This window comes from Rhinopithecus roxellana, chromosome 11, assembly GCF_007565055.1.
Source record: "Rhinopithecus roxellana isolate Shanxi Qingling chromosome 11, ASM756505v1, whole genome shotgun sequence".
NCBI classification, from domain to species: domain Eukaryota; kingdom Metazoa; phylum Chordata; class Mammalia; order Primates; family Cercopithecidae; genus Rhinopithecus; species Rhinopithecus roxellana.
The window spans coordinates 100,553,889-100,580,531 of NC_044559.1; the positions used below are offsets into that span (position 1 = coordinate 100,553,889).

The 26,643-nt window shown below is 39.7% G+C and overlaps 1 protein-coding gene across 3 annotated transcripts in view; it reads left to right on the plus strand.

The window, feature by feature from the left end:
• ARID5B (AT-rich interaction domain 5B) overlaps positions 1-26,643 on the plus strand; it is a 193,671-nt gene that overhangs the window by 78,059 nt on the left and 88,969 nt on the right. Inside the window, exons 1-2 of one of the 3 annotated variants that reach the window (XM_030940205.1) lie at positions 10,619-10,636; positions 18,452-18,682. The exons of 1 other annotated variant lie outside the window; for it this stretch is intronic. In XM_030940205.1, the coding sequence (XP_030796065.1) occupies positions 18,517-18,682 (166 nt within the window). In that variant the 5' untranslated portion in view covers positions 10,619-10,636; positions 18,452-18,516. Of the gene's footprint in view, positions 1-10,618; positions 10,637-18,451; positions 18,683-26,643 lie in introns of those variants that run through there. One more of the 3 variants, XM_010367591.2, reaches the window with a different exon arrangement.

The following is a 26,643-nucleotide window of genomic DNA, read 5'->3' on the forward strand; positions in this document are numbered from 1 at the left end:
TTTTTATATTTTTAGTAGAGACGGGGTTTTGCCATGTTGGCCAGGCTGGTTTCAAACTCCTGACCTTAGGTGATCCACCTCCCTCAGCCTCCCAAAATTCTGGGATTATAGGTGTGAGTCACCGTGCCCGGCCTGAGGTTTTTGTCTTTTTTTTTCCTGTAGTTTGTCATTAAGTGTCATAATGACTGTGGTGTTAATAAACATCAGGAAATGTGCATGGCAGTTTGCACACTGAACCTTATCTTACCTGGTCAGGTGTGTGAAATCTCAGAGATGGAGCAAGTTCCTCAAGTTTGAGATCTCAAAACCCACAATGTCTGTTCCTCAATGCAGGTCTCTTAACACCTGTCTGTTACATTATGTTGGTCATCCGAGGATGCATTAAGCAGAAAAGAAACACCTCACCTGGGTGTTACTAAATTCCATTATCCTCCTGTCAGACGTCCATGGTGGGAGAGACTTTGGTCCCCACTAACCTGGGTTTCTGCAGGGTTTCACTACCTGCCTTTTTATGGAGTCTTGTATAAGACAAATGGCATTTTAAGCTGTTTTTCTTTTTGCAGGTTTGGAAATCTTATTTAAATCAATGTAATGAGACACTTTGAACAAAATGTAATCATTCTCACTTCTCCACGTGTTGGAAGAAGCAGTATAGAGTTGGAGACTTGGGGTTAGATTAGAGCTGACTGTCTTCACAGATTTGCATCCTTGCTGTGTGCTCGGAGTTGCCACAGTGTATTGGATAGGTGGGATGTTCTTGCCTCTGTGCTAAGTAAATTACACTCTAGAAGAATTAAGAGGGCTCTTATTTCATGGTGATTTTTTTTAAAAAAGTCAGACACCCCGGAGGTGAGCTAGAATTGTTGGACCAGTTTTCTTCCCTTTTCTTCTTGGCCTCCTTCATGTCAAGAACAACTGTTCTCCAGTTTTCAAGAAGGCTCTGTTGAAGTGGAAACATAAGTCTCCACTAAAGTATAAGGGTTTGTGAGGCCAAGGGAGTCATTACTTTATCTTTTACAACAAGGATGTATTTATATATTCTGAGTTTAAAAAATGCTTTTAAAGAAGGTGTGAGCAAAGATAAAAATTATTTCTTACAGCTAAAGAGTAGTCTCTTCATCGTTATGCATGAGGGAATAACTCATTGACATTTATAAAAGAGCATCCTAACCCAAGATATCAAGTGGTGGGAAATTTGATTGGAAGAATCTCTTCCACTAACTTGTGCATGAGAATATTTGTTCCAGCTCCAAAGCTCAGCTCTGTTAGAGAAAGGTGGGAAGGTATTTGGCTGGCCTTGGGAAATGGTAACCTAACACTGGAAGCCCCTTGCTTTTGTTCTCCTTATTGTACTTGAGAAGATGAGATTTTATTTCCAGATTTCAAAACATGGACCAACTTGCAATAACAAATAACTCCCCGCCATGATGATGAATTATGTTGCTTTTTAATTTAGAAACTGGCCCTCCAATCAGAAAGAGTAAGGGTGACTTTAAATAACCAGACTGATTTGCAGGATGGGGCAAAGTAGAGGGATCTGGTGGATCTCAGAGACTCTTTCTTGGCTGCCTAGAACCTCGTATTGAGGCGCCTTTGGAGGCTGCTCGTGTGTGCCTCTGACTAAATCCTTAAAATAACTGCTGTTGGAAGTCCTGTAAGTTTCAAAATTTGTTGCTGGAGCAAGGAAAGGGTGTGTTGGGTGTCTCACTCGGCTTGAAGTAAGGACCTGAAAGCTTAACAGCCAATAAAAAGAGAATTAGGGGAAGATGAATATTAATTTTAGGAAATAGCAAAGCTCAGTTTTCTCATCCAAGTCCTTCCTTTCCTCCTCCTCCTCCCATTTAGAATTGAAGAATTGCAATGGCTTTGACTTAAAAGGATGAGAAAGAGTAGTGATTTTCTTAAATCGGAGGAGACAAACATGGAATTTTTATAACATGTAATATTTGCTGGTATTTAAGTATACTTTGGTGGTATCTTGGCTGGCGTTCAGAGACTGTTGAAATCATCTTGATTGTGAAAAGTCGCTAAATGGAGCTGTTAAATTGTGCTTTGCAAATTACATTTAGCTACAAAGTATTGGTTGAGTCTAGGCCTCCTGAATGATAACACCTATTATAGAGATGTTCTCTGTCCACATCCCACCTGAGGAAAAAAAAATCACATCAGGTTTGAATTTCAGTTGAGGCAAATTTTATATTAGTAATACCTTTCATTATTGAGAGAGATCTCAGCTGCTGACCTGCGTATGAAGCACTTGCCCCGTGGAAGGTGCGGCAAGCCAAGTGCCAGAAAAAACAAAAGAAAAAGGAAATATTTGAATGGTAGACTATGTACTTGATGTATCCATTTTCTTCTGCATGAACCCAGTCACAATCCAAGTTATATTTTTTAAACCTCCTTTTGTTCTTACTGTTGCACCAGCCATAGCTTTTGAAATCTTAGACTCAGAGATGAAATACAGAACATCATTTTCAGAGCTGGGACATAAACACCTTCAAAGTGCTGAGCTCCGGGATGTGCTTTATGTTTTAATTATTCATCCCCTGGGCTCCACTGTTTCTTTGGGAGCCACCAACTCCTGCTTTGTCTGGAGTCTCATCTGTTTTCTCCATCATTGGAGGATAGGACGGGGAGCTCCCTGAGAATGGGTGCTGTCACGTTCACCCATGTAAACCCACTGCTGAACACAGCTTTTGGCACTGAGTAGAAATGAAATAAAGGTTTGCTGACTGCATGATGAAAGCATAGACATTATCCTTGAATATCTGGTTAATTACACTTAGGTTACCCTTCCTGGGATCTTGCCCTCAAATGCTGCTTGCATGGTCTCTTTCTCTCTTGAAGAGACTTCATCCGGACATTGAACGTGGTCTTCCTTGAACCAGGGTCAGTGGAGTTGCTCATGTCGGGGCAGCAGGTGGGAGGGCCTCAGTCAGCTGAGTGAAACGAGGAAGATGAAGGCTAAGGTTTAAGTACAGCAATCCTCCAATATATCCTCCACTCTTGCGGGAATGGAGATTAGGCCCATCACTACCATGCATGAATGGCAGCCTCACTGCCTTCAGGATTTACTCGAAAACCCATAGCATGACCACCAAGATTCTCTCAGAGTTCCAAACCTATATTCCAGACACAGCACCTAAACTCCAGAGTCCTCACTGGTTCATACCAGTTACAGCCCTGGGGACAGGAGATTCTCCTCTCTCCTTCGACCTTTTGAGGCATCAGGGGCAGGCAGACCCACACATCGGGCCCAGATCTATTCTCCAGGCCTCTTTAGCTGTGTGACTGTTGTTATATTACTTAATCTCTTTTTGGCGTCAGTTTCCCCATCTGAAAAATGGGGCTCATAATAACTTCCTTAGGGCTGCCTAAAGGAGGAGAGAGAGTGTTCATGACCGACACACTGGAAAGATGAATGAGTCATGGTATTTTAACCTGCCTGGGGAGTTTCTATTTATCCTTCAAAACTTAGTTTAAGGGGTTTCTCTTCCCTGCGAAGACTTTCTTCACTCTCTTTGCTATCAAGATTCTGTCTCTGCTGTGACTCTTGTCAGAAGGCTTAGTTGTATTAGGTTGGTGCAAAAGTAATTGCGGTTTTTGCAGTAATGTTTAATGGCAAAAACCACAATTACTTTTTGCACCAACCTAATACATCTGTTCACATGCCCACCACCTTTTCTAGGCTGTACACCCCCCTTTGAAGAGGGATGGTGGCTTTTGGTCTTTATCCACTTGCCACCTGCTGCCTCCTAATCCACAGAAGGTATTCCCCTGGTGTCTGACCAGTCAATAGATGCAAGACCATTTTGATGTTAAATCCTTTTTTTTAACCACATATTATATTATTCCATTTATATGAAAAGTCCAGAATAGGCAAGTCTATACAGACAGAAAGTAGATTAGTAGTTGCCAGGGTGTTAATGGGTATGAGGTTTCCTTTTGGGGTGATGAAAATGTTCTAAATTGATTGGAGTCATGGTTGCATTGTGAATGTCCTAAAAAAAATTAAATTACATATATGTAATCCTATAATTTTTAATCTTATCTTTTTGATGATACAGTGGGTGCAATTGTGTGAGCTATGTGTGCATGATGAGAATCAGGTGGTTGTGGACCTTTGTCCTGGGATCCAAAGAGGAGAAGTAATAGAGAGAAATAATAATACCATTGACTTCACTTAGGCTGAAATGTGCTTTCTAAGGGGTTAAAAGTAAAGAATTGTGCTGGTGAAGCGTGTTCTGTGCAATGGTCATCTGTTTTTGAGATTATCTTCCAAATAAGGCAAAACCAAGCTTCACTTAGGGATTGTTTGGAACACAAGACTGGAAGAGATTCTTTACTACTATAATCTGAAACCAGAAATTTGCATCTCATAAAATCACGAGAATTCTCAAAGCCACCAGCTCACTGGAGGGTCTCTGAGAGGTGCCTGGGAATACCATGAATCTGACAGGGCTCTTCTCAGAGGTTCGGAGTCATGCAGAAGGCAGCCAGGGTGTGTTAAGAACAGTGTGGGATTTAAAAGAGTGCCAGGCAACTTGCCCTTGCCATTAGCTGAATGACCTTGGGCAAGTCATTCACCTCATTGAGGTGTCCTCATGTATAAAATGGGACTATTCTTGACAGACCCTAAGAGAGATTCTAAGAGGATTAAATGAATCTAAGCACATGAAAGGGCTTTATAAATGTGGAAGTGTTATACAGATGAGTGATTATACTATGCATAGTAAAGTGTTTGTAATTATAGAGTGTAAAGCAGGCTGTGTGTGCTGAGAAGGGGAGCTGAAGGGAGCAGGGCGATCGCCGTAATCAACATTTGGGTATGTTATGTCCCCAAAATGTGATCAGGGAAACACTAACGTGCTGAGGTGAGCCATGAATGACAAAAAAGTCGGGGAGGGTGAGGAAGAGGATGGGAGAGGATTTCATGGTAAAATAAATTCAGGAAAAGCAGCATCTTCCCTCCTATGCATTAAAATGTCCATTAGCATTTAAAGGCTCCAAGCTGTTTGTGTAACTTTTTGTTAAACTCAGTGTTTCCCGTGCTATGGTGCCCTTTTGCCACATAACATTTGGTAACATACTCCCTTCTTTCTCAAGGAACTAGTGTTCCTTGGCATCCTAGAAAACAACTTGCAAAGCAATAATCAGACAAGTACCTACGGGACGTTTACTGTGCGCTCCGTTAGCCAGACTGCTTTGCGTCTTTTAACTACTGTTTAAAGAACTCCCAGGAGTCACCATTCTTCAGTCCAGTTTACAGATTAGGAACCAAAAGAAGACTATAGAGATGGGGTTAGGGTGAAAAAACCATGAAGACATCTGGGCACTAAGAAGAAGCAAGAGGAAGAAATTGTCTTACCCGGTGAAAGCTGCCGTCAAGGAGGAGCTGTGGCCTTGGCCAGAGCTGCCAGGCTGAAGCAGAGATGGGGCAGAGAAGAAATATGACAGCTTCTCTCTCTCTCCCACATGCCATCTGTTAGGTGTCTCCCATTGGCTGGACAAGCAGAAACCAGCCAGCCCATGAGGGAGCCCAATGATACAACATTCAGGGGTCACAGAGCAAGGAAGAAAGAATGGGTAATGATCCGGGAGTAGGATAAGAACAGAGGGACAGTGAATAACCAGAAAAAGAATCAACATTAATTAAAAGTCTATCATGTGCTTCGCTTTTTTCCCGGGTGTTAGGAATTCAGACATGCTACAGACCTAGCTCCTGCCCTTCAAAGAACCCATATTCTGGAAAGGAGAGTCCAGCTTGAACAAGTAAATGCAGCCAAGTGTTACAAAGTAACTGTATCTTAGAAATTAAGCTGATATTCGTGATCCAAAATAGCAGATTTCTGGCAGCAAGACTATATTCTCTAGATCAAGGGTCAGCAGAGCCAGATAGTAAATATTTTAGATTTGTGCACCATAAGGTCTCTGTGGCAAATGCACTACTCTATAATCACACAACTGTGCCGTTGTAGTGTAAAAGCAGCCAAAGACAATATGTAAATGAATGGGCATGACTATGTTGTAATAAAACTTTATTTACAAAAACAGGTGTTGGGCTGAATTTGGCCCATAGTTTGCCAACCCTTGCAAACAGAAATCATCTTGAAGAAATACCTAAGAGATACCCAGAACCGCGATCTGTAGCACTGGTAACTCATGGTATGAAACCCCAGAACTCTCACTGGAAGTAATATATTAGTCACGAGCAATTTGTTTATTGTCTTTTATGAGGAAAGAGAAGTAGGTTTGGATGTTAGAGACTGGGGAAAGGAGGATATTTGCTGTGGAAATGATTTTCAGCAGATGGTAGGTACTTTGGGAAAGGTGACTAAACTAGAGCCATCCTCCTCCAGTCTTACATCAGCTTACTCAGTACTAACCCTGTACAAAAAGGAAGTAAAACAGAGCATATCCGTATCATCAGCTTTCAATGATGTTCTTCCATGGTGCGCTGTGACAGCACATTAGAAGGTGCTGGAGTTTTTATATGACTGCTTTGCCGTGAGATTAAATAGTGGTTTCAGTTTCCAGTAGGTTTCGTAAGTATTTCTTTCAGCTGTTAAACTACTTTTAGTAATGTGCACGCTAGAAAAAGAAAGAAAGAAATACCCATTCTGAACAACTGGGTGTCATGACAGAAAATAGAGCAGATGGTTTTGTGGACATGGCACCAAGTGAACTTGAAGCTGGTTACAGTAGGAAGATATGTTTAATGCAGAGAAGAGGGCTCTCACCAGGTCTGATAGTTGAAGGTTTTAAGAGATTATTATTTTACTTTGAATTGATTTTATTATTCACCAGAAACCAAAGGTGGCAAGCGAGAATCTCTACTAAAATAACTATACTTGATAACTTTGGGCCTTTGTTGGGGTTTGGGGTATTAGAACAATGAAATAACAGGCACTGTGAGGCTTTTCCTCCTGTTCTATTCTCCTCTCCTAGCTGTATTTCAGAACATCTTATCTCAAGATAGTTGGCCAAAAGGAACCTGTGCCCAGAACAACCTCATTTTTCCCAGGTGCCTCTTTGTACCCAGGACACGATGATTTTCAAATTTCTTTTCAGGCAGACGCTTTAAAGAGAGCTATGCTGTTCAATATGGTAGCCACTAGCCACCTGTGGCGACTAAGCCCTTGCAATGTGGCTTGTCCACTTCAAGAGATGGTATAAATGTAAAATACACGCTATATTTTGAAAGCTTACTATAAAAAATAATGTAAATATGTCACTAGTAATCTTCTCTTTTTCTTTTTCTTTTTTTTTTCCTTCTTTTTTTGAGTCTTGCACTGTCACCCAGGCTGGAGTGCAATGGCACGATCTCAGCTCACGGCACCCTCTGCCTCCTGGGTTTAAGTGATTCTCCTGCCTCAGCCTCCCGAGTAGCTGGGACTATAGGCATATGCCACAATGCCTGGCTAATTTTTTGTATTTTTAGTAGAGACAGGGTTTCGCCACGTTAGCCAGGATGGTCTCGATTGCCTGACCTCATGATCCGCCCGCCTCAGCCTCCCAAAGTGCTGGGATTACAGGCGTAAGCCACCGTGCCCTATCAGTAACCATTTCTATTGATCACATGTTAAAATAATATTTTGGATATACTGGTTACACAAAATAGCTTACTAAAGTTAATTTCACCTGTTTGCTATTTACATTTTTAATGTGTTAATTATAAGTTGGCTCACATTATGTTTCTATTGAATAATGCTCCTCTAAAAGATTTTTGAAAAAAAGAATCCATGATGTATTTCTTTTGCCCAGTTTTGAGTAGACATCTACATTTTTAATCATGTTTGAATAAATTTTGTGTTAATAAGTAAAAAATGTTAAAGATGATAGGGAATGAAATAAGATGACGATTAACTATAACTGGAAGAAACATTACATATGATTTGACAAAAATCTGAAGTTTAAAATCTGTGTTTAATAAAGCACAACAGTTCTAAAATAAATTATCTAAAATTTTTATCCATAGGTTTATGCAATTTATGTCAAAAAATCTGGTAGCCTTGCAGCGCATTCCAGCTACACTTTCATGGACCAGCATAACCTTTATTGGTTTGGCTTTTCTGAATTTAGAGCATCCTAACACAGGCCAAAGTACTCTATTTCTAATGCTAAGCCTCCTCTTGAACAGCACTATGTGCAAGAAGGGAAAGATCAGAAGCCTACGGCTTGAGGTTCCTTGATAGATCAATAAAGGAAGCGTCTCCAAAACCAATATTTTGATTTGACTCTTTAGTGCTCATAATAGGACTAGGGATGGAGGATGGGTGAAGAAGGAGATGGGCTGTTCTGATTGCTGGCTCATTCTTGGGCAGATGCATTACGGAGTGGAGTAATATCTAAGTTGAAGATCTGTCGCATTCCTATGTAGGTTCCCTTTAAAATGTCTTCTCGTACCCTCAAAGGAGAGATTCACCATTTTGAAGACCACTGATTAAAGATGAGTCACTGACAGAGGCAAGAGGCCTTTTCCCTTCTTTCCTTGTTGAGCTGCCCCAGAAGCCCTGCGGTAAGATGAAGGAAAACAGTGCAACCTATAAAAATGCTCTTGACACAGATGTTAGCTCCCAGAAGTCAGTGTAGTTGCAGAGGTGGCTCAGCACTTAGAGCATGTTGGACAAACTCCTGAAGTGGCAAGATTATTTTGTTTTTTAAAGTCACTAAAATGAGATGACGGCCTAACCACATGACCCTTTGTCTAAAAAAGGCCTGCCAGGCAGTGGCTACAGTGATGTTGGGCAGATAACCTTCTCCAGATTCCTTCAGACTTTTAGAAAGTGCCTTTGGGTCAGAGTCTACGGGTGAACTAATGACATGACTGCTCTTATTCTTTGGAAGAAGGCTCAGATGTTTATTGCGGCACTGTCTGCAGGCAATTACATTTGTCAGCACTCTCAAAGGTCTAGGAGGGAGACCAAGGAATTAGGACACTGATTCTGTGCCCTACAGGATATATTCTAGTTGTGGATTAGAGACACACCACTTTTCCTCCCCAGAGCAACCAAGCATGCATCTACACAGAAAATATAACCCTTCCCAGCTATTCCCTTCTTTCTCATTGTTGTGTAAAATAGACAAAACATAAAATTTATTATTTTAACCATTTTTAAGTGCACAATTCAGTGGCATTAAGTACATTCACAATATTGTGTAACTGTCATCACTATCTATTTCTAGAACTTTTTCATCATTCCAAAGAGAAACTTTGTATGCATTAAGCAATAGCTCTTCATTCCTTCCAACCCTCCTAAACCTCCTGCACCTGGCAACCTCTATTCTATTTTACATCTCTATGAATCACCCTGTTTTGTGAGTCCACTTTTAAATGCCTCGTATAAGTGGAATCACAATATTTATCATACACGCACACACACGCACACCAAATTTTATATGTTCATCTATTGAGGAACTGGTGGGTTGTTTTTACCTTTTGTCTATTTTGTGATAATTCTACAATCAACATTGGTATGTAAATATCTGTTTTTGAGTCCTTGTTTTTAATTCTTTGGAGTATATACCTAGGAGTGGAATTATCACATGGCAATTCTGTATGTAACTTTTTAAGGAAGTCTCGTCATGGCTGCACCATTTTACATTCCCACCAACAATGCACAGGGGTTCCTATTTCTCCACATCCTTGCCTACACTTGGGATTTTTTTGTTTTCATTTTTATAATAGTCATCCTACTGGGTGTGAAGTAGTGTCTCACTGTGGTTTTGCTTCTCATTTCCCTAATGAAGAGCATTTTTTAAGATGCCATTTATATATATATTCCTGGGAGAATCATCAAAGTCCTTTGCCATTTTTAAGTGGGTTTGTCTTTTTTTACTGAGTTGCAGGAGTTCTTTATGTATTCTAGTTATTAATCCCTTATCAGGTGTATGCTTTGCAAATATTTTCCCACTCTCCGAGACTGTCTTTTCACTTTATTGATAGTGTCCTTTAATGCACAAAAGCTTTTAATTTTGATGAAGTCCAATTATCTATTTTTTGTTGTTTTCATATGTGCTTTTGGTATCATGGTTAAAAAACCATTGTACAGGTCAGGCACAGTGGCTCACGCCTGTAATCCCAGCATTTTGGGAGGCTGAGGTGGGCGGATCACCTGAGGTCGGGAGTTCAAGACCAGCTTGACCACCATGGAGAAACCCCGTCTCTACTAAAAATACAAAAAAATTAGCCGGACGTGGTGGCACATGCCTGTTATCCCAGCTACTGGGGAGGCTGAGGTAGGAGAATCGCTTGAACCCAGGAGGTAGAGGTTGCGGTGAGCTGAGATCATGCTATGGCACTCCAGCCTGGGCAACAAGAGCGAAACTCTGTCTCAAAAAAAAAAAAAAAAAAAAACGTGAATGGCTGACTATAGCATAAAGGGTTAACCCATGTGACAGGGAAGGCAGTTAAGGTAGTTCAGGTCCCATAGAATAACACCTCATATGTGGTAACAACTTTACCTACATGTCAGTCTGGCCATGAAGTCTCACCTGTTGCATAACCCCTGTGTAGTGTGACATTTAAATTTGGCTGAGATGAACTCTATGGCAATAAGCTGCAAAATTCTCAAGATAAAAAGTGGCTCCTGGTGATGGCTTAAGAATTCAGTGACCCTTTGGGACAACCTTGGAGGTAGAGTTGGCTTTCTTCCCACTGAGTTCATTTGTTACTCAGAGTGATGGCAGTGTTTGGTTATAGTTTAGCTTTGTGATGTTTTTTTCTTGAGTGATGAAGCAATAGTAAGGGCAAAAGCTGCTAGTAACATTTTGATACATATTTTTATATTTGTGTATGCCTCTATTTTAAGTGATTTGCTTTTGGAAACAGCTGGTTCAAACCCTTGGTTTTGCGTTTGAAATATTCTTTGTTTGCATCCATGCACTGATATATTTTTCCCACATTTACTTTTTTTTAAGTTCTCCAGTGATGTTTTCATTGCCTATCCTGGGAAGATCTGTGTTTCCATTTATCAAAACAAATGGCAAGCTGGGGACCATTTAAAGTAGTTTTTTTTTTTTTTTTTTTTTTTTTTAGTTAATAAAGTCAAGCCAATCTCCTTGTTCTGTTATGTTAAAAGTACATTATCTTTTTATTGCCAGTTCTGTATGGCTAGGTCTGTTTTCTGTCTCAGCAATCTCAGGGCTGCCCCACTTGCTTACTGTGCAGAGAATTACAAAATCATTAAGGGTGGGGCAGTACCAGCTGACTTACAGTACAAACCATTTCTCAAAATAACCACAACAGTGCAATACTGATGTGTAATTTACGTCACAGTCTGTTTTTATGAAATAGTTTGTGGCATTTTCATTTCTATTCCGGATGGAATCTTGTTCTCTTTCCTTTTTAATCAGGCATTTAATTTATTTTTATTATTAATATTTTCCACTCCTCGTTTTGGCATGTCTCCAATTTAACAGCTTTGATGAGGAAGGGAGACACAGACACACACACACACACACACACACACAAAACTGATCTTCCCTGACTCCGTCTCTTCAACATCAGTTTAACTGCAAATGTGTTTTCCCCTTTGATGTGTACTAACTTTGGGTACTAAGTTTACTGCCTTAAGAGAGATTGAAAAATACAGCAGGACACAGTACACATTTATGTAGAGCTGTAACCACGAATTGATAAAGTTGATGTACAACTTTGGAATTTTAAACACTTTCAACCAATTCAAGCTATTTAGTCATATGCTCTGCTGCATTTTCCTTTTACAAATGTCTTTCTGTATAATGTCCTGTAATTAGAACAGGAAATCATTGAGTAACTGCAAGATGAATAAGAGCACTTAGACTGAAAGGAAAATTACCTTCCGAGAAATTATATTCTTTTTTTTTTTTTTCTTCATGTTACAATGTTGGTAATGATAGTAACAGCTGTAGCTACTCTTATCTGTAGAATTTTCATGCTTAGGTTTTCTGGAATAAAAATTTCATTTTCAGTAATAATCAAAAGTGCATGGACAGAAAATAGGAAATGCCTAATTATGACAAATATTCAGTGTCACAACAGAGCAGCAATTAAATGGAAACTTCAATATAATTGTCAATAGCAGTAAGAATTGGAATAGGGCCAGGTATATAAAGTTGATGCTTTGCCGTTGGTTGGTTGCTAGGAGCACAGTGAAAAGTGTAAAGCTTTGAGAAAAGAATGTCTAATGTAATAAAGTAACAGGAAGAAGCATAAATCATTGTGAGAACCTCACATATTGACATTATTTTGCTTAAATTGTTTCAAAACTAGACATCAAGTTTTATAACATGAGCACATTCATATTTGCTTTAAAAAAAAGGAGGAAGAAAACTGTATGCTGTCTTTGAAGCACAAGGGACATTGTGTCTCAAACTTAGCCTTCATACATATTTGGAATCTTTTAAGTGAAAATCTTTAAATGTTTGTTTCTATTGGCATCCAAATGCATTTGCCCTAATACGATTAAGAGAACTAAAGGGCAAAATACTTGGCAGATTTTTCAGTTGAGGTAATTAGGTGCAGGAAGGAACATGCATATTTTTTCCACTAGGCTCTATAAAATCCTGGGGCGAAGGTTTTTTTTTTAAAGATTTTTTTTAAAAAAAACTTACTGATGTTAGAAGTAGATTATAGTGGTTTTCAGTAAGCATAATAGTGTGATGTTTCCGAAACAAGCCTCCCCTCACCCCAAGAATGAAAAAGAAAGTTACATTTCTAAATTGTTGTGTAAGAGATAAAAGCAAATTTCTCCTCTGGAATTTATGTTTTCAGACTCTGTGCATTTGGCCGCCATTATCTATTTTCAAAAAATAGCATTATGGATATTTGAAAGTCAATGCTCCCTTAATTCATTGTGTTTGCTATTTCATGCATCTCTCTTTGTACAAAGACAACTTGAGCAACGTGCTATTCAGAATGAAGGCCTGCTCTTACCCTTTCTCCCCGACCCCTTCCCCACCCCCAGCCCAACTCTGAGGATTAAAGCAATGGTATACAGTTACTGTTTGAAAAGCTTGGGTGGAGTCTCAAGTTATAATTACAGTTTCTCTGTGGAATTCTGTTTCGGACTTTGAAATATATAAATAAGTAAAAAATTGACATTGAGAGAGGTTAACAAAACGTGTAATTATGATATAAGCACAGGATTAGAGTCATTTTGGTTGAGCATTACAAGCAGTGTACTTTAGGTATTAACTTTTAATAGGCAAAGTTCTTTTTATTGAAGTTGAAATGAGGTTTAGTAATGTTGGGTCTCTTATTCCCTTTGAATGTTTCATTTTAAAATAGGCACTCACTTTTTTTTGGTATAGGAGAAACTGAGGAATGGGATGACATTTTAATAGAATATCATAATTATGGTTTAAAATTTCAGTCTTTGGTACTAGCAATTTATTACAGATCATTTTCTGTTGACTGAAATCAAGTAATGTATATATAACCCAACCAGCCACATCCAACTAGAGTGTGTTAGAAGAATACTCCTAGGGTAGTGCTTTGATTTCTTTTACTCTGTGGGTGTGGTTGAAAGAAAATCTTTGTTCCAGGAACACTTTGTTTGTCTTTTACAAAACAAATGTGCAATTTATTCATTCTTAGATTTATCTGCTTTCCCTATTATGAATTGGAAGGGGGAAAATATCTTACACAGCATTTCTTGGCAGCCCTTGTTTCATGGGTAACTTTGCACAGGAGTGTTTACTTACGTGTATATGAACTGCGTGAGCAAGAAAAAAGTAGCTGAGGAATTTAAATAATTCTTGAAAGGACTGCTTAGCTTTATTTGTTTCCTGGTGTACTAGGGCAAAATAAAACATGCCAGCCATTGAACACTTTAATATTTTTATAGCTGTATCAGAAGGAAGTTAATTTAATGCAAAGGCTTAGGAGGCAGTTTTAGGATCATAGAATTTTAGATCTGGAAAGCTCTCCCCAAACTCAAAATTTTATACTCTGTTGGACACACCTTTCATATAATGTTGACCATATTTTATCTTGAGGGGAAAAAAAAAATGTTTTCTCCAATAAAATAAACTACAAAGAAGAGACCTGGACCTGGAATGTTTTTACTCAGTGAAACTTCAACCTAGCTTCAACCTTGGCTTTTCCGGATCCCACTTTGACTCTGTATTTTTCCCTTTGACTTTTCACTTAGAATGCTTTGTAAACTTTCCTAGGGGTCCTCAAGGTCTCGTGGGCTTTCTCCAGTTTGGTAAATATTAAAGGCAACTCCTCTGGGGACGTGTAAGTGCAAGGTTGGAAATCTGCCTCTGTCCAAACAATGCCAAAATTCTGATCCAAATGGGAGGTTCTGTTCATAAGCAAGAAAGTTATCATTTTTGTTTTGGCCCCACCAAGCATTGCCACATTAGACCAAGCCCCAGCTGTGCCTGTAGCCTCTTAGTGTGTGGAAGGAGGTTGATGAAAGGTAGGGGTTCTAGGCTGGCAACACATAGAGTTGGGACTATTTCCTGTCACATGCATAGAAAGTAGAAAGTTAAGGTATATGAATGATATATCAATAATGTTAAATCATTACAGTAGGAATTGCACTGTTCCAAAATTATAAATAACAAGCTAACAGGATTCTGGCTTCCAACTGGCTGAATTCTACAGTCTTCCATCAAACAGAAGTCTTATGTTTGACTTGATCAGAGGCCACCATCCTCATCCCTAATAGTGTAAACCAGTTAAATCTTTGTTATTATTATTACTATTATTATTTGAGACATTTTATCCTAATGAAAAATCCATCAAACTTGGAGTTCAAAGATTGGGTTATAAATCCCAGCTACTCGGGAGGCAGAGGTAGGAGGATTGCTTGGGCCCAGGAATTTGAGTCCAGCCTGAGGAACAGAGAGAGGCCCATCTCAGAAAAAAAAAAAAAGAAGAGAGAGAGAGAAGAGAAGAGAAAAGGAAGGCAAAGAAAGAAAGAAAGAAAAAAGGATTGGGTGGTTATAGTCTCAAATTGGGAAATATTAACAAGTAGTAATGCCACTAATAGGGTTGTTGTGAGGAACAAAAGAGATGTGAAAACACTGTATAAACAACCTTTGTAAATTTTAGTGTTTTATTATCAGCACTGGAGATAGCATTAATACTTGCTTTCTAAACAGGAAAACAGTCTCTCCGTTTCTCATATTTTTAGTTAAGAGGGCTTTTAAAATTTGCTGTCTTCTGTGATATCTGTCACAATCCTGAAAAAGTGGCAGAGAGAAGAGAATTTGGTTCTTTGTTCTATGTACTGGCGGGTTAGGAGAGAAATAAGAATTTTTTAAAACTCTGACATCTTTAAATATATATATATCACAAAACCCAAACTAACTACCTTACTTTAAGTCTTTGCAAAAAAGTAAACTCAGAGTTACTGGTTTCAAAGTTTAGTGTGCATGAACTACTTGGGATGCTTGCTGAAAAAGTAAATTCCTAGACCCCAGCCTTAGAGATGCCGAACCACTGGTTCTCGACGGCACAATATCTGTTTCTGATGCAGACAGTCCCAGGACCACTATTAGCATTGAGAGTAGGGGGAACTTGCTGCTTTTCTTCCAACAGAAAGAGAAGGATTCATGACTTGGCTAGTGTTTTGGGTACTGTGTCACCTAAATGTTTTGAGCTAGGATGAGGTAGAGAGGAAAAAAAAAGAGGTCATTTCTAGGCACAGAAGATTGCTAGGGAGCCGACTCCATCCAGAACAGAGAATTGGGAAGCCGTTAGAGATGGCATCCTCATGAAGAATGGTTAGAGAAAAAAACAAAATGAGAATGAAAGGATATGAAGGAAGTAAAGTGGTCCCAAGAGTCCAGGTGGCATCTTCCGTGAAACTTACTCCGAAACTGTTCATTTATATTCCTTCAACCTGAGAGCACGCACATTTTTCTCCATTTTATTTCAAGAACACTTGGAGAAATTGATGCACCTTTACCCCCATCGTAGAAAGCTAGTTGCACAACCAAGATAGAATTTTGGAATCAACAGGTATTTTCAGGCACAGTATTTACTATATATAGGAGAGGGTATTAAGTGCTACGAGCTTGCTATGAGGGGTAGCCCTGGCAGTGCATGGTTATATGCCTCTCTCTCATTAACAATGTCTTAGACAAATCGAGTATAATACAAATCGAGTGTAATGATACAATTGACACGTTGGGGGCTGCTTCTTGAAATAGCGCTTAAAAACTCTGGAGAACTGACAGCATTTGAATATTTTTGCTAAAACTTTTTGTGCTTTAGCTGTATAAAAAGCACAGTTTTGAACCCAAAGTTTGAACTTAGCGTCTAGGTCTGCTGTAAAAATCTCAGATGGGCATGTCTTGGGACATATATTAGCATCTCAAAACTAGTTTGCATTTGGGGACTTGCCTTCATAGTTCCTTTTAATTAAGTGTGCCAGCTGACAAAGCAGCTATCCACAGACCAGGCAGGAGTTGAAGACGTGTACACTGTTAAAAGATGTCATCTTGTAAGCAGCTAAACATCTCCATCCGTGGAAAAGCCGCCAGCCTGAGGAACTAAGTGAGCATAATTAGAAATACATCTGGGTATTGGCCTCCTATCTGGAAAGGTCACATGCACACCTTCCATGGGTACTGGTTATGTTCCATCATTATGTTTCGTCCTTGCTCATTCGTCTCCCACTGGTTACCAGATGGCCATGATAACGTCGGTATCCTTAACAACTGTCTAGTGCAATTCCCTGCAGCATGGTAAGGGCTTGAAATATTGAGTGTTTTCCCTTTGGAGAAGCAAGTGACATGTCTGGGAATTGCTTACAACCGCTCTGATGGGGTGGTTGCAGAGTGATGGCAAACTGGGTCAGGGAGCCTAAATTCAGCTTGATGTTGTACAGGTGGAGGCCACCAAAGCACGGTGTTTGCCATTTCTCAAGCTTACGATGAAGGAAGGCTTCATCCATGCAGAATCTGGTGTTTACAAATTAGCACAAAATAAAGTAAGGTATAAATAAGCATTAAGATCATTGTAAGAGGAAGCTTCGCTAAATTTGCTGAAATGTTCCCCTGAGTTAAGGTGGTTTTGATAGAACTCTCTCACAAGGATGCTTAGGGAGTCTTCCCAGCATGGTTCTCTGAGGTGTGCCAAGTTACCAGATGGATTTGAGGAACATTAAAAGAGAGGGGGTATGGGTGTGGGGAGGATAGAGAAGGTGGGTGTATCAATCAAGTTGGGCTAGATCATGCTGCAATAACAAATGACTCCCAAATCACCATTGCTTTAGAACAACAAAGGTTTATTTTCTGCTTATGTTATATGTCTCTTTTGGATCAACCAGGGGTTCTGCTTCATGTTAATTTAACTCCAAGACCCAGACTGGCAGAGTTGCCACTATCTGGAACATCATAGATGGTCACATCAAAGACAAAGGAAGATTGTGGTCAGTGGCACGCTGGGTCTTAAAGCAACCACCCACTTCTGTCATATTTCATTGGCCAAGGAAAGTCACAAGGCCATTGGCCTCCAAGAGAGTGAGGCACACAGGCTTTCCACAGGCCCAAAAGGAGAACAGGAAATAGCTGCTAAACAGCACTCATGACCCCAGAGCAGATGGTGATGCGTTTTAGACCCATGGACATCTTTGGGGCCAGATGACCTATTGAGAGGCTTCAAGCATTGAAAAGATGATACAGATGCTTGTCGACTTTCTATGGGTTTACATCCCAACAAACCAATTGTAAGCTGAAAATATCAAGTCGAAAAGGCATTGAATACACCCAACCTACTGAACACAGCTTTCCTAGCCTACCTTAAACGTGCTTGGAACATTTACTGTAGCCTACAGTTGGGCAAAATCATCTGGCAACACAGTATACTGTAGAGTACCAGTGTTCACCCTCTTGATCTCGTGGCTGGCTGGGAGCTGCTGCCCACTGACCCTGTCGAGCCTTACAGGAGAATGTCCTACTGCATATCAACAGCCCAGGAAAAGATGAAAATCCAAAATACAAAGTGTGCTTTCTACTGAATGCATGTTGCTTTTGTATGATAATAAAGTCACGGAATCTTACGTGGAACCATCATTCAGTTGAGGATCATCTGTGTAATCCAATATAAGAGCAATTCTAAACTAGAAATAAATATAAAGAAGCCCAGCAAAGTTCTTCCTTTCCCTATGATGATGACGACTTTAATGCTTCAAAAAATGAAGATTCTTTCAAAACAGTTTTTGGGTCCTGCTGCCTGCTGATGACACACATATTGCTTACTGTGTCTAGAGGGCCAGCCTACTCTTTTCTTTTCTCTGTAAGAAGGTCCACTGTGCAGGTAGCCTGAGGCATATTCTGTGGGGCTGGATGGGTGAGGTGGGGTCGGAGGATGCTGGCATCCCCCAGACTGTAACAAGGATGAGAGTCTTTTTAGTCCCAAACCAGAAGTGATTATTGAAATTATACCATGGCCATGAAAGTTCTTTGTCAGAGGGAAGAGGGTAATGGAAGTGTTTTCTCGTTTGTCTAGGGGAGGACGAGGAAGAAACGAACGTGATAGTTCTCAGCTACCCCCAGTACTGCCGGTACCGCTCGATGCTGAAACGCATCCAGGATAAGCCATCTTCCATTCTAACGGACCAGTTTGCATTGGCCCTGGGGGGCATTGCAGTGGTCAGCAGGAACCCTCAGATCCTGTACTGTCGGGACACCTTTGACCACCCGACTCTCATAGAAAACGAGAGTATATGCGATGAGTTTGGTGAGTCTTTTTTTTTTCCTACCTGATACTTGTGCGTGTGTGCCTAGTTGTTTTCAGTTCTTCTGAAGAGCGGTGATGGGGAACGGGGCTCACTTTCACAAGCCCCATGTGCTGCCCCATCCCTCCCATCCCCCAAATTATTGCGGCATAAGGTGTCATTGCCTCCTTCACAGCCTCTGTTTACTATGAGTAAGAGATGATTATTTAGAATTTGTTGTTCAGTGTAGTCTGAAGTTGCTTGGTCGACCTTGAAATTGGACTTTAGGCAGGAAGCTTTCATGTTAGTTCTTTCTCAGAAGGGTTTGTCTATTCACGTGCTTTTTTATTTAACCAGTCACTCTCTTTTCATTGTTATAAGGTATTGTAAAAATGCACCAGTGGTAACCACTTCAGTACTAAACAGTGGATAGATAAATAGATACAAAGAAAACAACTTCAGTGCTGTATGGTGGATAAATAGATAACCACTTCAGTACTGTACAGTAGATAGACACATACAGAGATGATAGATAGATAGATAGATAGATAGATAGATAGATAGATAGATAGATAGATGATTGGTAATAGATCTCCATGTCCTGAATTTTTTCATATACTCATATATACACACACATACACATGCACATTGTGCCCACCAAAGATGGATACGGGCACACATATCTTAATCCACATCTCTGCCTAGCTAACCGGTCACGTGTCTCTACATGTAGACAGAGGGGGAGGAGAAGAAGATATCACATCACCAGTTGGGAAAGCCTTATGTGATGCAGTAGATGGCGAGATGCAAGCCAAGATAGTCGTTCTCTTACATTATCACTTTCTCATCTGTTTGTTGAAGAGATTGGATCATATCAGTGGTTTTCAGCAGGCTGGGCAGGGATGTCAGAATACCCTGGGGTAGCCTTATCAAACTGCTTGTGTTCCTGGGAATTTCTATACTTAGAGGCGTGAACACTACAGCTCTCACCCTACCCCTTCTCTGGAATCACTACCACAGAGTGACTGCTGGGATGGCTGAGCCCTGCTGAATCCCTCATGGCTACCTGGGTGAAGAAGAGGTTGAGACACTTAGCCTGGAGAGAGCATAGGGTCCCTTTGAACTGAAACATTCCTTGATTTTGTCGGCTGACGTTTTTCCGAGAATCCCTAGTTGGCAGATTACCCAGATTCAGGTTACTCTGCTTATCTTTTGCAGATCTTGGTATGGTTTCAGGAGTCCACTGTGGCCTCTTAAATTTGATTCTTCATCATTCCAACAGCCCTGGTGCTGCTGCTGGAGAAATTTTGCAAGTAGATATGTGAACAGAGTTGAGGCGAGGATGAGGAGATGGCATATGATGATCAAGAAGGAAAGGAAGAGAGAGAGGAAGGGGAACCAAATGATCTCAGTCCATTAGATTCTAAGAGCCATGACACTTTTTTCCCCTCTAAATTGTTTTTTTGGATATCTTTCACAACTCTGGCTTATCAAATGACTGTCATTCTGTAAGAGGGCAAAACTATTCGTATTTTTTTTTCTTCTTCAAAGAAATTGATTTATTGTTATATTTTTAGTATTCAAATATCCTCTGACTTCAAGTAGATACATGTATGCAATACATTTTTTACAATGCCCTCTCTTTTCAGATCAGCATTTGCATATCTTCCCTGTTCAATACCTGTGTTTGAGTTTTTCTTCCACGTGCCCGGCTCCCAAACGTAGCTTCCTACTTGTTGCCGCTCAAGCGGTCTCTAAATTCCTGACACAGAATAAAACCGAAAGCATGTGTTCCCTCATTTAAGAGTGTTCAAAATTAGAGTTTCACAATGTAATATGAGGAAAAAAATGTTTTAACCTTTTTGGCTAATTTAAGAATTATTAGTCATTGAGTTTCAAAGCTGTTGCATCTAGAATTGGTAATAGAAATAAGTTCCAATTTAATAGTGATCACAATGGTTGAGAGTTACTAAATTAGTTTTAAATGTTCTCACAAACACAAGCATCTGACTTTTGAATGTTTTCCTGAACTTTCTTCTGGTATAGCTAATTTTAATGCTGTTTTTCTTCTCCAGCCTCTTAAAGTGGAAGCTTTCTTTTGGAATAAAGGTACCTTTAGAGACCTTCTAGATGGCTAGTTTAATAATTAGAGTATTAGACCCTTTTTAGTTGTTTGTACTTCAAATAGTTTGTACTTCTTAAAGTCTTTCATGTTAGTAAGTGGACCAACAAGCTTATTTTGAGCAGATTTGAGCACCTTCACTAACATCCCTCCCCACCGTCCCACTTTCGGTCACAACCTAAATTTCCAAAGAGCAGCCTTTTAAATCTCCAACTGGTTGCATTTGAAATTGACATGGGTTAAAGTGTTTGTTAAAATGTGGCATTGAGTTTCTCCAACCAACTAACAGTTGGTGGAAGAACATAAATTTAATTAGTGACTAGCATTAAACAAATGTTCCTAATATTAAACACTGCCAGATGACTGAAACACTTCTGTCAGATTACCGAGAGTGCCAGGGGGCCCACAGATGATTTTCTACACAGTATATATTCTGTACCACACGTTTGGTGACTTCAGTAATTGGTCAAATGTAATTTAGGTAACAGTATGCCTAGGCTGTAAAAATCAAATTTTATTGGCCATATCACCAGGTGGATGAATGGTAGAGCTGATGGCAAAGGGTTTATAGCATTTAGCAGCTACACCTTTGACACATGAAATTCATAAATTGCCATAAAATACCTCCAAGGTCCTTCTCAAAAGGACACTGTTTGCTTTCCTTGATTGAATAATGTTTATTTTATTAACTAATATACTTTTTGCTTTCTTTTATTAAATGCGATTATGGAGTAGGGGGTGGGAGGAGGTGTTCAAAAGATAAATAAAACTTGGTTCTTGCTAGTTTTGAGAATTTAAAATCTAATTGGGGAAGACAGGATTAACACACCTGAAAGGTTAACTAATGTTACAAGAAAGTCAATGATTAAGTATTTGATGAGTGTTGCAGAAAGCAAGTGTGGTAGGAATTGAGCAGTGGGCTGGGAGGTGGATAGAGATGGCAATCTTGGTGAGGGGTCAGGGAAAACCTCGTGAAAAAGGCAGGGTTTGATCTGGTTTTAAAAGATAGGGAGCAGGTTAATAACTACTCATTTCTAATTTTAAAAACTATTGGAAATGTGTAGATTGTTTAAAACTCATGTTCTGACCTTCAATTTTGGGTAGTGGCTGCCTTCACCCTGGATCAACTGTTGGTCTGTCTTAGGTTTGTTCTGCCTCTAGTCACTATCCTTTGGGTGCGTTTCATAAATGGCCTGATGTCCTCTCTACCTGTGGGACACACATGTGACTCAATGACCAAGCCTGGCAAGAACCCAGGCTGTGACTTTGGAGCTGGGGCTGGCTTTCCATCTTGGATAGGAATGAGTCTGAGTTTTCTCTGTGTGCCATAGAGCTTACCTGCATTCCCTGGATTCAACTCTGAAAATAGACTTTGCATTGTGGGATGACCTTGCCCAACTGCCCATACACCCCTGCCCCCCGACCAATCTCCGCTGCTGTTTTAATGTTGTCCACTGAATAACAAGTTTAATTGAACAATAAAAGTAAGGCTTTTAAATCTGTAATGAGTCCCTGTAAACAAATTCTCTGTGGAATTTTATGAAGCTATTTAATGAAAAGTTTGATTAGAAACTATTAAAGAAAAATAGAATAGATGAAATTTCATCATTTAATCCAACATTACAGTAGTGTCATTTTGATTTTTATTTACATTGAGATATTCAGAATTGAGTAAATATATCCTGGTTTTAATTAACTATCCTCCTTACTTGGAAAAGGTTATTTTAGGCTTGAAGGGTTTTGATAGCATACCATCTGCTTTCTTCACTGTATTTTATTCAGGTCCCTTCCTTGCTTATAGAGCTGTGCAATGTCTAAACCTATGACATAAGCATAAATTGAATCGTATTAATGGTAGGTGATTGAAAAGCTTCAGTCTCGACATCCTGCTTGCATTCTTCCATCTTGTCAGTTACACTGCTCTTAAAGGCAATATGCTCTTTTCTTAGCACAAGAGAATTGACTATTTTTAAAACGAAAGCAACAGACTCCCCATTAAAGCATTATGAAAACTCATTGTATTGCGCATGCAATTAGGAAATGAGCTTGTAATACCAATGAGGGGAAAGTGATGTGAATGGCAATTTTTTCTTCATAAGAATCTTTATTCTGTGCATAATTCCTGCCTCCACCGTCCTGTTAGAATAGCCTAACATCAAGCGTTCTCCAACAACCCCTACCTTGCTTTTACCTTTTTTAATGATTCCTCTTTTGTAAAATGCATACTGTCGTTTATATTGTGTTATTTTCTATGCCATAGGAAAAACAAACACCTGCAAATATTTTTGTCTATTTTTGTTGCTAAAACAATAAAATGTCCACCACTTTGTAATGCACAATGTTTACATTAATATCACACAGAATGATTTCACATGTGTGAAGTGTTGACAGCTAAATCCAAACAGAGGCACACTCAGTACAGTAGATAAATGGATAACTTTAAGGTACTGGCTTCCATCAAAGATATGTAAGGCAGTTCAATATACATAAATGAGATGAAATCACTTATTCAAGGTGTGTGGGACTAAATGGATTAAGAAATGGTTGACTTAAAAAAGAGATAACAGTTTATTTTGGTCTGAGGTTTGATTTGAGAAGAAGCATAGGAAGTTGAAGTTGTGCTTCTGAGTCTTTTGGCAGTTGGGGTGTGTGTGTGTGCGTGTGTGTGTGTGATGGGATGGGGTTAAAGGAAAGTTGTGGTAATTCACCAGGAAAGAAAAGAGATGAGTTGGCCTGTCATCAGGTCTTTTGTCCATGAGTAGACACCATGAGCTCTGATCTTCGAGGAGAAGGGGTTGGCTATGTCAATATGAAAATACACATTCTGCTGGGGACCAGAGAGGAGGGACAGCAGGGGATAGTGAAAGAGTGCTAAGCTTACAGGCAGATAGCCCAGGTTTAAATCAGGGCTCAACCATCTGATTCTCTATGCCTCTGGGCAAGTGACATAAGGTCCCTCACTTGCCCCATCTGTAAAATCAGGTAATAACAGCCAACTTGCCGGACACAGAATAAGACTGTATTCAGTTGATTTTTAGAGAATCCTCTTAGTAAATGAAGGTTCTCTACTGTTTCTATCAGTCTTAGGTCTTGCACAACTCATATTCATCCAAAATGATCTTGTTTTTCAATCATGAAGGAACCCAATTCCCTAAGGCTCCTGGGGTCTTACTATAATAGAACTTTAATGGAAAGGAAGAGTTTTCTACTTTTTATGGTATGTTTTTAAAGAGGCTTTTCTATCTCTGTACTGAACTTTCCAGTCCTGTTTTTCCTGTGGAGTGAAATAATGACATTATGGACAAAAGAAGAAAAAGAAAAGGGAGAGAACAGAAGAGATGAAGGGACAAAACCTTGAATTGTTATGAAAGGAAACTCAGGATGTATAAAATTAATTTGAAACATAAAGGATGAGCTGGGCTCTGCCTCTTCCTTTCTGAACATCACATGTTTTGCTGGAAATGAAAGGAAAGGCAGTTGTTTTGTTAAGGATCATGGGAATTTGCAAGTGAGTAAACATTTTTTTCCTTGCCAAAGTAGGTTTCATGGTCACAATGGATTTCGATGATCAAATGGCTTTGTTCCTGGCCCCTGTCCACATTCATACTTTCTCTGCCTGCCTGCAGTGCCCACCGATCTCCCAAATAATAAGAAGGCAGATATTTGTCTTTCATTGAAGCTAAGTGGAAAAGGAGTTGTGCTTCTCGTATATTGCTATTTATGCAGAAGACCTTAATCTTCAGAGATCTTACTTAGAGGAGTTTTGCTTACTGTTTTGCTTTGGAAATTTTCTAGAGGTTTTGTTTATTGTTAAAGAATGGTCTAACCAGACTGGGCACGGTGACTCATGCCTGTAATCCTAGCACTTTGGGAGGCCAAGGCAGGTGGATCATCTGAGTTCAAGAGTTCGAGACCAGCCTGGCCAACGTGGTGAAACTTCTCTACTGAAAATACAAAAATTAGCCAGGCATGGTGGCAAGCACCTGTGATCCCATCTACTCGGGAGGCTGAGGCAGGAGAATCTCTTGAACCCATGAGGCGGAGGTTGCAGTGAGCCGAGATCGTGCCATTGTACTCCGGCCTGGGGAACAGAGCAAAAACTCCATTTCAAACAAACAAAGAAACAACAGCAACAACAAAATAATGGTCTAATCAAGTCACTCTTGGCACTTTCTCCTTGTTGCATGTGCTACCAAAGTGAAAACAAGGAGAACACTAAGGCATCCTACAACATAGTAAACCAAATCCAACTCAGTGTTGGTAGAGGCGTAATGGATGTGCTCCGTGATACATGTAATGATTAACAGATGGGCTCAACTTCTAAGAGAGTAAGACAAAAGTAGAGTGAGAGAGAAGACCTCCTTGGGCAGAGGCCTCAGAAGCTAGAATACCATTTCTCTTGGGAAAAGAATTTTGTGTGTTGCTACTGTAAATTAATTTACAGAGTCATAATATATGGAATGGCTAAGATTAGTGGATTTCTTTTCTATTTTTGGAACTTGAAAGGAGATTTAAAAATAACTCTGTACACCTTTTATAGCTGAGTGGGCTCAATGGGTTATTAAAAATATTTGGGCTCATGGGTACAATAAACTTTTGTTCACCCCGTAAGAAACGATTTGTGTCTATATTGACTAATATTTCACTTAGCATTTCATCTAAAAAAAGCAAGAAGGTTATATCCCATTACATTAGCAACATCAACATGTTTCTCTCTGGGGTGAAATAGACATTTTTATCAATTAAAAAACACACATACATGCTGCAGGAAAGAACCAGGTCATTGAAAAATCACAAGCAACAGTGCTGGTCTGGGGTAGCAGTGGTGGAGATTCAGAATAAGTCTATGTTTGCTCAACTTAAGCAACCTCCTTGATCAATGAAGATTCTCTGTATTCCCCTTTATTATTTCCTGCCAGGGAACTAGATTGATATAAGTTCTTTGGACTGTAGGTGAGGCTGTCTGGAGATGCTTAGAGCCTATTACAGTGCCTGACACATGATAGGCCCTCATTCATTCATTCGTTCATTTAACCAGTGTTTATTCCACAACTATTATGTGTGAGGTGCTGTTCTGGTCTATGAGGACAATAGTTGTGAACAAGACAGAAAATTTCCCACTTTTATAGTATATGGAAAGGGGAGTGACAAAATGTGAGATAACTGTGGACCTGACCTCACAGGTATTGACCTCACAGGGCTGTTGTGAAGATTAAATGAGCTACGGAGTAAAAGCACTTAGATGGTCCATGTAAGTACTGTTTAAGTACTCATTGTTAACTTACTCTTCTTGTGCCTCTTACAGCACCCAATACAACCTCAACCACATATTGGGTCTGTAGTGGTTCCTCAGAAAATGCCCACAAAATTATTTCGTGTTGATACAGACTGCTGGAGAAAATGAAGTATATCATTTACTATTAAAAATCATTCCACATCACTTATTCCAGAAATACTTGTTTGTCCTTCTACATGGAATGTATATCCCCGGATATCACAGATCTGGCTCCTTCCCAGATCATTTGGGCCTTGGCTCAAATGTCTCCTCCCGAGAGAAGTCCTTTCCGACCATCCTTCTTCCACAAGCCCAGCTCTATCCCATCATCCAGTGTATCATTATATTTCTGTAACTCATCATTATCTGAAATTAACTCCTGTATTTGTTTCTTTACATGTTTACAGTCTGCCCCACCCTTCCACCCACCCCACCCTGGCCCCGCAACACACACACACACACACACACACATACTGTCATATAAGCTCTTTGTAAATGTATATAGGGATTTTCTGTCTTGTTCACAGCCATGTGTGTAGGGAACAGAGCAGTACCCAGCACATAGTAAATGTGTAGTAAATATCAGT